The following is an 11,975-nucleotide window of genomic DNA, read 5'->3' as shown; positions in this document are numbered from 1 at the left end:
TGTGGCGCCGCCAAGTCCTATAGCGCCTGTCGAAGGGCTTCATCCTCCGACAGGCCCGGCGGCATGACGCCGGTGGCGTAGCGGGGCAGCGGCGGCTGCACAAGCGCGTCGTTCTCGGGGACGAGGACGCCGAGCTTCGCCATATCGTTGTCCGTCATGTTTTCCGGGAACTCGAAATTGCGGCCCTCCGCCATGGCCTGCTGACATTCGTGGAAGACGGCCACGACGTAGTCGTCGCTGTCGTCCTTCACCTCCTCGTTATGGTACGCGAGCGCCTCGATGTAGTCGTCCTCGTCGTCGTAGGCGTCGTCGTCGTGGTCGTCGCGGTCGTCGTCGTCGCCGTTGTACTGCGCACGCGTCGGCGGCTGCTTACGACACGTCGGCGCCTGCAGTCTTCGTGGACGAGTCGGCGGTGCAGCCGCGAAGGGAAAATCTCGGTCGCCCATGAAGCCCATCCTTCTTCTCCTATCCGTCTCGGTCGACAGATACGTACGCCCATGAAGCGATGTCCACGATGCAGACTCGCTGCCAGGCGGGCCCGGTGGAGACGCGAGCGGACACTTTGGTCGTCCGCGCTTTCCGTCGCGCCGTTGGAGATAGTGCCAGACGCATTTTCGGTCAAAGCGGACGGGGGTGTCGCGCCGCTGGAGATGCCCTTAGTTTTGAGTGATGTAATCTGCTGAACTCTAAATAAACTGCACCTCTTTGTTTTAAAAAAAGGAAAGTCTCTTCAGGGCTTGCTGGCTTCATTTGAAGCTTTCAGCTTAGTTTTTTCTTTCTCTGTACAGTTCTCTTGTACACATGTACTTCTGATGTGTGCGTGGTTCTGCACATCTGGTGTGCCTTCCCTGGTGCACAACGTCCGCAGTCTGCTCCTGCACTTGTATGGTAAGCCTCAGCCAGACCACCACACCACTTCATCACTTATAAAGCCTTGTCCTGCCTTTGGTCACACGTCCCCTTTCTTCCCATGTACCGGTCTGTTTTACTTAACCTCGACACAAGGCCTGTGTTACTCCGGCCGGCCGGTTGGTGTTCTGAACTCTGAAGTAGAAGCAAAGACAAGAACAAGAACGTGGGCACACACGTCTACTTCACCATGCCCCCATCACATTCTTGCTCAGTCCATCACCCTCTCCTTCACTCATGGAGATCGTCGCTAGCACGGGACGCGCGGAGATCGACACCTCCCGTCCGTTCCAGTCGGTCAGGGAGGCTGTCGGGGTCTTCGGCGGCGAGCGGCGCGCCCCGGGCGGTCGCAATGGCGGAAGCTCACGTGGCAGCAGCGCATCCAGCTCCAAGTTCAGCGTGCCTCCAGCGGCTTCTCCCGCGTTGCTGGGCTGCCTGAAGAAGCTGGAGGCAGAACTGGCGGAGGCCAGGAGCGAGCTGGCGGACCTCAAGCAGAGGCAGTCGCAGATGGAGATGGCCGTGTCCAGCGTCAGCGTACAGCTCGCAAACAGCCTGGGGATCTTCTCCGTCAGCCTCAACAAAGGGAAGGAGCTCGCCGTGGTTGACAGGTCGGCGATGGTCGGGGCGGAGGAGGAATACGGCGATGGCAGGGTACGCAGCGATCTTTGGGTCGACGACACACGTGCCGAGGAGTGGATAGCCAGCCTCGACTACCTGCCGAGCCTCTCGGAGGCGCTGTCCATCAGGATGATCGAGGATGACTTCAGAAAGGTGAAGAGCGACAAGAAGGCCAAGAAGAAGCACCCCAAGAAGCAGAGGAAGATTGCGGTATCACTAGTCCGAGGCATCTTCTCCAAGAAAGGCAAGTCCAGGTGATCAATTCAATGGACCATTAATTCATATATACATGTGCTTTATCCTTATAATTAAGTTTTTTTCTATATGTTTATGTTTTGAAGAATGTCTTATGGTTCATAAGCTGCATCCTGCAGTAGCTTACATAGTAAGAGTGTAAAGGCAATGTTTGGAACACGGGAATTTCGCAGGAAAACTGGAAAAAGGAACATCCAGTCTCCTTGGATTCGGGGTTTCCTACGAAATTCTTGCTGAGAGCCTTACACATTGCAAATTTAGGAGTTTTGAATTTTGGATTGGTGATGATGTTTGCTTTCTGTTAGCAAATTAATATTTGAATCTTCAAGAACTCTGTGGACTTCTATTTGTGTGCATTGTCAGGCATTGTGTATATATTGACAAGAACGTATGCATTATCTTTACCTAAGTTCCTCTATGGTTTGTACTTTGTACACATGGTGAAACTCTGCGGGTCTACTAACTCCATTCCTTACCAAATATTCCAACTTAAAGGAAAATTGCCCATTAATTAAAATTTCAATTTGAACATATGCCAACCATCATGCTTACATAAATAAGCTAAATTGCCAGTAACGCAAGCAGCCATATATGATATAATAGCTTTCAACAGGACAACAAAGCCACCTGATATGACTCATACCCTGAAAGGGTTCGATTAAGGATACATTTATTATTTTCGCCATGGTGCTACTACTACTAGTAAGTTGCAAGCAAACATCATTACTTTAGGAAGAAAGCAATGCACTAAAACTGGACAGCATGTATACTAGATGGTGAAGGAGAAAGTTGCCCAAGCTAGCTTATTGCATACTACTAGATGGTCAAGGACGGTGGCAGCAGAACATATGCTCAGACGCGCATCCTCTTGGCATCGCTGTGCGGGACATGTGTGTCGGTTCCATTGCCAGATTTACAAACCTAGAAAAAGAAGATGTGAAGTGGCGTATCAGTGATAATCCTACCAAATGATCCACATGATATATTCTGAATTTATAGGGAGCATATTATTCTGGAACACATGAGCTCACATTCTCGTCGGGGACGATAGCGTATCGCGCCAATGGTGTGACCCAGGCTTCTGCTGAAAATATCAAAGATATGCTGTAAATTGTCGGTCCTGGAACATATGGAAATGCATGTGCAGAGACATGCCAGGAGAGCTTAATGTAAATGCAAACCTGTCATTGGAGCAGCATTTGATGCCTCCAGCTGCTTGCAGGCATATCCATCCAGGCTTAGTGCATCAATCATCTTGGGTATGTTCCTACATGGGATGCAATCGTTTTCCCGATTCAGTACATTATCAGAAGAAGAAACACATGGCACTTGATAAATGTTTACACATCTTAGCTGAACTACCTGTCGACTATTTCGCCGTGACCAAGCTGCCCACTGGTACCCCTTCCCCATGAGAAAACATTCTTATTTTCTGTCAGAGCAAGAGTATGCCTCCATCCACAGGCTACCTGTGAAATTTTCTGCAATTGTAGTTGTACCAGTAATAAATGAGACTGAAGATCAAAGACTATATCATAGCACCAAATGAGTGAATACATCGTCACATGAATCAATTAAATAGATTATATAAATATCAGTAACAAGTCATCATTCAGTTAATTTACTGAGTAAACGGCTGTACAGGAATACTCTTCTGAGAATGTGACGCACCTGTTCATCAGGAAAATTCACCTGTACGGGGGAACAATGATCTTCATTATCGGCGACACCAACCTGGCCAAACTACATATTGAAAGTACGAATCATGATCAGAAGATGTGACGAAAGATATAGAAAACTTATTTTTGAAAACAGATAGTTGCACATGAGCACCAGTGCTCTTGTTTTTCAAAAAACAAATTGGAAAACATTATTTCTGTGAATCAAAATATAACGAAAAAAAGTAGACAACTACATATACACATATACTATGTATGTGACAAGCTTTATTAAAAATACGTTACATAACAAAAAAAAGTAGACAACTACATATACACATATAGTATGTATGTAATAAGTTCCATTAAAAATACGTTCTATTTTAGGCTACACAAAAAAGAAAATTTTGGTATAAAAAAAGAGTACCTTATTCCTTTATACAGCCATTTTTTCTGCAGCCCAAGATGGAATATCTTTTAACCGAAACTTCAAACTATTATTTTCAAACACTTCAAAAACCAAGTTCACTGGAGTTCAGGTGCCACAGCCTTTCTCACTTATTGTTTCACTGAATATATATTTTTTAGAGCTTAACCAGTATCCGAAAAAGACCCTGATCACATTATTGATTGGATACAGGCTATTGGTAGTGACATGCCATAACATAACGCTCAGGCTTCCGTGTGTTGGTAGTACTGTAGTAGTGTTTGGTGGGAGGCTAAAGTGGTCGGTACTCGGTAGGTTATGATGAGGCACATAAAAGGTAGAGTGAGACAAGAGAACAACAGATGAACTGTCAATTAGAGAGTTTTATTTACGCTAGAGGTGAGAATTTTTAAGGATGCATGATCGAGCAGAAACTAAGTCGTCTACTTTCATTTTCTCTCTGTTTTGTGAGTCACATTATGCATGACAGAGCATGCTCACAGAACAGAATGGTGAACATACTTAATGATCTCATGAATTTGATGTTCGTCGATGAGAATTTATATGCTAGAGTTAAGTCTGGAGCAGACAGGCCGACAAGAAGAAAAAATGGACTATCTGACAATTACCTTGTTCCACCCCCATCCGTAAAGTTTCCCATCTTCAGTGACTGCCATTGTATGCCTCCACCCACCTGCAACCTGCACCACCAGATCATCTGTACATGAATCCTCCTTACAAAACTATGAAACCACCTGAATCCTTTCATCCTTTGAATCCCAAGTTCGAATAAGTGGGCTGTATGTAACGGTATTATAGAATGTTTCAGTATTCTGCATTAGTACCTGAGAAATGGAACTGTTTTTCAGGGCTTCCACCTTGTGTGGAACTAGGTGGTCCTGGAAATCGCCATGCCCTAGCTGGCCATACTTGCTCCAGCCGTAAGTGTAGAGGCCACCAGAGGAGGACACAGTAACCGAGTGGCGCCACCCACATGCAACAAGCGCCATCTTTTCTCCCTGTAGTTAAGGACAGAGTTTTTATGAACATATGAAAATCTTCAGAATGCACCCTAAACAGGGCCAAGATTACCCACCTCCACAGGAGAAACTTTCTCCGGGACAAAGCGGTCGTCACGATCACCGAGACCTAAGTTGCCATAGCGACCCCAGCCCCATCCGTAAAGATCTCCATCTTCAGTTACCGCCACGGTGTGCTCAGCGCCAGCGGCGATCATACTTATGCGGACACCCTGAACAAGATTCAGTATCGTCAGTCAATGCCTCAGATACATCCATTGCTTTGTGAAATGAAATTCAACTCCAACAGCCTAAGATAAGATATTCAGTTTAATACCTCAAAAGCTTGAATCTTCTGCGGGAGCAGAGAGTCTTCGTTGTTGCCAAGGCCAAGTTGCCCGTTCTGATTGCGTCCCCAGCTGAAACAAATTAAGCATCAGCAAGCTGGTACTAGATGCCGGTGGATGGCACCTCTCCGATGGTTGGGATTTGAATTTGATTCCGTTCGAGGATAACTAGCTATATTTAAGGGCACCTACCTATGCACTTGCCCGTTGACGGTGACTGCGAGGCAGTGGCTGTCACCGCAGGCGATCTGCTTGATCTTGATCCCCTGCAGCGCCTGGATCGGCAGCGGGTTGAACACGTCGGTGGAATTGCCATGCCCCAGCCTCCCGAAGTCTCCCCTGCACACGCGGCCTGGTCAGGTACGATACTAATACTAGAAGAGATGGCGGCGGCGGTGTGGGCGGCGCGCGTACCATCCCCAGCTGAAGAGCTGCATCTCGTCCTCGGAGTAGGCGGTGGTGTGGTCGGCGCCGCAGATGACGGAGGAAATGCCGGGCACGTCGAAGGCGGTCAGCACCGTTGGCACCGGCCGGTCCTCGGCGTCGCCGTGGCCCAGCTGCCCGTCCTCGCCCCGGCCCCACGAGCAAACCATCTTTCCCGCTGCAATCACAGGCAGCTCGATCCATCAGACCGACCAGACACACGGTGCGCACGGGTGCACAAGGGGTGGGTGGGTGAGGCTTACAGAGCAGTGCGACGGAGTGGCTGGCGCCGGCGGAGATGAGGACGACGGACTGCTCCGGCACCTCCGGGACCGCATCGTCGCCGGACGACTCCGCCCTCGCGTCCATGACGTATCCTGCTAGTTCGACCGATCGTTCGACCGATCGGCCGGCCAGGTATAGTGGAACTGTGGAAGTGAAAGCAGCAGGACTGCACGAGGCAGTGCACTCGAGCTCGGGTGGTACTAATAGGATTGAGCTCCAGTGACTTTGTCAGCCCACAAAGTCACTGACTTTGTGTCACTTACAAGTGGGGTCACGTGGGCTCACATAATGAAGGGTTTCACCTGACCCCACTTGTAAGTGACACAAAGTCAATCCGTACTAATAGCGGAGGAGGAGCGGGACGGGATGGGACGGGTAACCGGAAGTATTAATGGCGCCAAGTACCTTTCATCAAGCGACGTACCTCGCCGCTTCACTCCACTGCATACATACGACCCACGTTATTAACTTGGTGCTCGGTTTATTTTGTCCGAGTGCATCAATGGCGTCGGCGCCACATCTCCTGGTCATGCACATCACCTGCAACTATGCCTGCATGCGACTCTTTCCGGGTCTTCCACGTGCGTCACTGTAGATGGATCATGGATGATATCTTCTCGGGTAGAGATCTAAATGCCTACCAGTTGTTAAGATAGATTTTAATATTCGCTGGATTTTAATACCCAATTGTCATCATAAATTAAAGGAAAATGTGAACGTTAGTTTAGTTCCACGGAGCGAACGCATCACCAGCCGTAGGATTTCATTAAGGGAGGTACCTTTGTGGCTTCACTCCAGTACATACATACGACACGCTTTATTAACTTGCCCCTCGCTCGATTTATTTTGTACGTGCGCATCAATAGCGTCTGCGCCGCATTTGCTGGTCGTACATGTATGAACTACAACTACACCTCAATGCGACTCTCCTCGGGACTTCCTGCATGCGTCACATCGATGATATCTTCTCGGGTAGAGATCTACGTGCCTACCACTGGTTAAGAAAGGTTTTAATACTTATTAAATTTTAATACCCAATTGGCATAAATAAAAGGAAAATGTGAAGGTTAGACTTTTAATTCCGTAGAGCGGACATCTGTAGTACTCCCTCCGTTCACAAATAAGTGGACGTGCGGATTTTTCAAGGTAAATTAGTAAAAGAGAAAAAAATTGCATTAGGAAGATGCAACCAACATCTCCCTCCTCTTTAATTATTTCATCTCCAATAGGGTAAGTGCATGTACAAAATTAAGATAACATGTGTTGAATATTATTGGGTTTGATTTCCATGCGATGAAAGAGAAATAACTTTTGCTAATTTAAAGTGCATTGGAAACATAGAAGTACACTCTTTCATGGACAAAGTTTGAGGCTAGATGTCCACTTATTTGAGAACGGAGGGAGTACTTCATTAAGGTAGATACCTTCGTGTGGTTTCACTCCACTATATATACGACGTGCCTTATTAACTTGCTCCTCGCTCGGTTTATTTTGTTTGGGCGTGCGCATCAATAGCGTCGATGCCGCATCGATTTGTTGGTCGTACCTGCATTGCCTACAACTACACCTGCATGCGACTCTCTTCTGGTCTTCATGCATGCGTCACTGCAGATGGGTCATCGATGATATCTTTTAGGGTAGATATCTACGTGCCTACCACAATTTAAGAAAGATTTTAATACTCATCCAATTTTAGTACTCATTGGCATAAATAAAAGTAAACGTGAACTTTAGATTTTTAGTTCCGCAGAGCGAATGCATCACCAGCCGTAGGATTTCAAGGGGGTAGGTACCTTCGTGGCTTCACTCCACTGTATACAAACAATGTGGTGACCCTGCATATCACTGCATGTTGTAGTATGCCAGTCGTTGACATAACATTCACGAAGTACCAATCTGTAAATATTACATCCCTCAGAGTAGTACAACAGAACATAGCAGGTCCATAACTCATTCATTTATTATTACAAGCATAGTATACATATCGTCTTGGAGCTCCTCTTGAGTCCTAAGAGGGATACTCCTGGGTTCGAGGCGAACCCATCTTAACTTACAATATAGAAGTTTTACTAGGTGGTACATTTATTTCCTCGAGTAGTTGAGTACTAATGGTTCGTACTGCTCGGATACTACTACTACTCGGTTAGTCTAAACTTGATCTCCTCCGGAACCCTCCCCGGTTCCGTAGACTATAAGGTAGTCTACGCCTTCAACACCTCCAGAGAAGTCTGGTTCTTCATAGCCGATGATGTCGGCTCCTTCAGGGTTGTCGTTGTCCTCCTCCAGATCTTATGGTTAACACGGGTATTACGGCACAAGAATCACTGGACGACATTTGTTGTTTAATCCTAGATGGATATAAACCCTTGCAATGGAACCTCCACCATATCAACACAATCCATGGTTCCATTGCCCACCACATAGTCATATTCATAGTTATGAAAATAGTGGTTTTGCTTTTTATGCAATAGTGATAAACATAGTACTTTGCAATTAATTTGGTAAAAATACTCAAATGACATGAGCAAGCGATGAACCTGCCTGAACACTGCAAAGTTTTGTAGTTGGATGGTGTGAACTGACTCTTGTCCTCTGCTGCTGAAAAATAGCATCATTGTCCGATAAGGGCAATGGTTAAAGAAGCATTGATGCATGATTCCAGTTTTAGGGTTTATTCCCCCTTCCGATGTCATTATTATTTCATGTGAGAGGTTGATACTAAGAATAACTTAGGGATACTCTATTTAGGGTAAAATACAACCTTGAAATGTTGTCAAGGTGTTTTTAGAGTCCAAAAGAATTTATGGACTTATTTTCATTATTGAAAATAAAATGTGTGAATTAAATGATTATTTAAATCATCAAATTTGACTTATTCTTGTTTAATTTCAAATTTTCTATTTCATATTTTATTATGATAGAGAATTTTATGCTGAGCATTTTTCATATTTTTAATTATTTTTTTAGAGTGAGATTCTATTTTATAAAATTCTTTGAAATATTCATTTAAATGGGTATTTTTGGAAATGACCAAAGTACCCCTCGGGTCCACCTGTCAGGCGACCGAGCTGGTTAGGTTGGACCAGCCCACTGGGCTCGGTCCAACCGACCCAGTCGCGTCGTCTCCCCCGCGTCGCCCTAACCCTAATCCTCTCTCAGCTCCTGCGACGCCGAAATCGCCTCCGCCGTCGCCGCTTTATTCCGGCCGTCTCCGGCCCTCCCCGGCGACGAGGTGGTGCGGATCTGGACCGCCTCTCGACGGTGCACCAGATCCACCGTCTCGATCTGGTCTTCACCACCCCCTTAGCTCGCCCCCAAAGCGTTCGCCCGCACGGCTGAGGGGTTTCCGCGGCGATTAGTCGCTCACCGGCGAACCAGACGCGGTGATGTGGCCGTGAGCTACGCCGTGGTGGTGTTGGAGCGCTAGTGCTCGGCGTCGCCAGGCTTGGCCGCGGCTTGGTGCTGCCGTGGTCGGCATGTGCCGCCGTGCCGCCATGGCACGCCGTGGTACTCCTGCTCCAGGTATGTGCGCCACCTTCCCTTCTTCTACCTGTTCTACCTCCTCCTCCTGGCTGTGCTGCGACTGCCTCTCCCCATGGAGCTGCTGTGTTGTGCTCTTCTGGCCATGGTCATTGCTGCTGTGACCATACCCATGCTTGTGCTGCTACTCTATTCTTCCTAGCTAATGCGCGTGTGCTCACCCTGCTGTTCTTTATTCCTGCTTTGCTTACTATCTCGGTTCACTCTTGTGGTGGTGCATGCTATTGTCTATCTGGATGCTCATCTGGACATCCCTAGCCACTGCTGTGACTTGCTTGCTTGTGCTATGCTATGCCCAGGCTTCTCTGGCTCACTACTGTGTGTATTTCTGGCTTGAAGCAAGTGCCAGTGCCATTGTGTACTAATACTTGTGCTCAATTCATGATCATGCTCTATTGAGCATTACTGTGGTCTTATCATGGTTACTCAGTGATGAATTGATATGTGCTTGCTTGTGTATTATGATCCAGTGGTTCATCAACTATTTGATGTGCTTCTGGATACAATCATAAAATGGTTTATATGACTATCTGTGATACAATTTTTCATGTCCTGTGGCCAGTTTAATTATCTGGTTCATGTGTTGATGCTAGACGTAATTCTAGCATGCTGTAGCAAGCTCTGGTGATCAAGTGATCATCAGCTGCTGGTTTATTGCTTGCTGAACTTACTGCCTGTGACTGTCTGGTGTTTGTCCTGGTGATTGTGTAACACCATGCCTTCTGCTGGTGCAGGTCTTGCCTGATCAAGTGTCTGCTGTTGCTTGCAGTGATCCTCTGGGTTATTTGCAAGTGTCTATACCACTGGTTGCTTGTGTATTTCAATTATCTATCTAGTTTGGCTTGATCATATGGATAATTGATGTGAACTGATCTGCAGTAATGATCATTTCATTGAGTTTGGCAGGGCTAGATGGATGCCAACACTTGGTTGTGTACCCTAGCCCTCCTTTTGAACCCTACTGGGTGATGATAACTGTGCATGGCTTATTTGTTTGAATTGGTTAAGTGGTTGAGGTGGCCTGGACAGCAATTCTTGCTGTTCAGGATGCTCCCACACCTGTTGGCTAGCTGTGGCTTGATGAATGCATCACTGGACAATCCCTTGTTGGATTTCCAGTGAGCTTTACTGTTGACAAACAAGAATAGGCATAGATTGCCTATCTGTCTGATGGTTTTACTAGCTATAGGTGCTAGGTGAGTTGGGATAGCTAGTTAGGGATTAATCCATGTTGGATTTCTCTGGTAGTGTCACCATGCTGACATACCAATGTTCCGTTGGTGATTCCCTTCTGGCTGATCTTTAGTTTGCTTGCACCAAATGGCTTAGTAGCCAGATGATGATACAAACCAGGGTTTCTACCCTTTCTTGCTTCTGTGTTTGATGCATATGCTTATTTATGAGCAAAACAGTTGCTTGCTCATGTTGTTCTTGGTATACCTCACTCCAGCTCCTAGAAATTTGGTGTTGGTGTGGAGGATTTGCTTCTGGTTGGATTTATGAGCTTGCCCTGCTCCTCCTGGCTTGCTGGTGATGCTTGATTAACTTTTGGTGATTGTGGAATAGGTGAGACAGCTCTGGCTGTTCACCTGTTCTTGGTGTTCTTGAGATGTTCTTGCTGTTCTTGGTGACTTACCCCTGCTGCTTGTCGATGAATGAGCTAGGTTTTGGCTCTGAAAAGCTTATATATGATTCTCTCTTGCTCTTCCTGGTCGACAGCAGTGTTGAATGCAGTTGGTGACTCCTCCCTGTGCTTGTGTGTTGTTCAGCATGCACACATGCAGTGTGAGCTGCCTGTGTGTGTGTGTGTGTGTGTGTGTGTGTGTGTGTGTGTGTGTGTGTGTGTATAGATGCTTGGTACCAGGCTTGGTTCTTGGCTGAGAGTGGATCAGCTCGGCAGAGCTGATCATATCCTCTCCTTTCACCATTCTTTTCTAATCTTGCCACTTGGCATAATAATTGTTTTGTTGTGTTTGTGTGCAGGTTTCAAATTGATGATCAAATGGAAATGAAGATCATCAAGCTCAAGACTAAATGGAGATTAGTTTGTAGTTTTAGGATAGATCAAAATATTGTACTTTCTTTTTCTTTTCTTTTTCTATTTTTCCAATTCTTGTAATGTGTTGTATAATTCCTTTTTTCAATTGTGAATAATGTAAAGACAATGTATATTGTGTGATAATCAATAAAGCTCAAGGTTTTCTCTAATGAGCTTTACTTATTGTTTGTATTGTTTGTAATGAGTATTATTTGTGATTTACTTATTGAATCTCCTCACAATTGACATATAGGGTATTTATTTAATGTTTGAATTTGAAATTTAAATTCAACTTAGGTTTGAATTCAATCATGTAACTTAAATTTGAATTCAATCATGCAACTTAAGTTTGTGATGCAATACCCCTTCTCTCTTCTCCAAAACCCTAGTTTAGATGAATAAGAGCAAGTTTGTCGCACTCTCGAAACCCTAACCCTGTAAGGTGTCGAGAGAGAA

The 11,975-nt window shown here is 46.0% G+C and overlaps 2 protein-coding genes across 2 annotated transcripts; one reads left to right on the top strand and one right to left on the bottom strand.

Moving 5' to 3' along the window:
* Positions 1–1,031: 1,031 nt before the first annotated feature.
* Positions 1,032–2,113, top strand: LOC127329065 (uncharacterized). The gene has a single exon (XM_051355611.2). The coding sequence runs from the start codon at positions 1,147–1,149 to the stop codon at positions 1,783–1,785; it is 639 nt and encodes a 212-aa protein (XP_051211571.1). The 5' UTR covers positions 1,032–1,146; the 3' UTR covers positions 1,786–2,113.
* A 242-nt stretch (positions 2,114–2,355) lies between these two features.
* On the bottom strand, positions 2,356–6,129 carry LOC127334504 (ultraviolet-B receptor UVR8). Its single transcript, XM_051360970.2, has 12 exons — positions 5,920–6,129; positions 5,648–5,834; positions 5,426–5,572; positions 5,224–5,305; positions 4,964–5,119; positions 4,713–4,886; positions 4,497–4,568; positions 3,454–3,525; positions 3,145–3,263; positions 2,964–3,049; positions 2,814–2,866; positions 2,356–2,703 (listed from the first exon to the last, which is right to left on the bottom strand). Exons 1-12 carry the CDS (start codon positions 6,023–6,025, stop codon positions 2,635–2,637), a joined length of 1,323 nt encoding a protein of 440 aa, XP_051216930.1. The 5' UTR covers positions 6,026–6,129; the 3' UTR covers positions 2,356–2,634.
* Between the last annotated feature and the right edge of the window lie 5,846 nt (positions 6,130–11,975).

This window comes from Lolium perenne, chromosome 6 (assembly GCF_019359855.2).
Source record: "Lolium perenne isolate Kyuss_39 chromosome 6, Kyuss_2.0, whole genome shotgun sequence".
NCBI classification, from domain to species: Eukaryota; Viridiplantae; Streptophyta; class Magnoliopsida; order Poales; family Poaceae; genus Lolium; species Lolium perenne.
The sequence above is the reverse complement of the archived record's forward strand: the minus strand, read 5'-3'. Positions and strand labels throughout refer to the sequence as shown.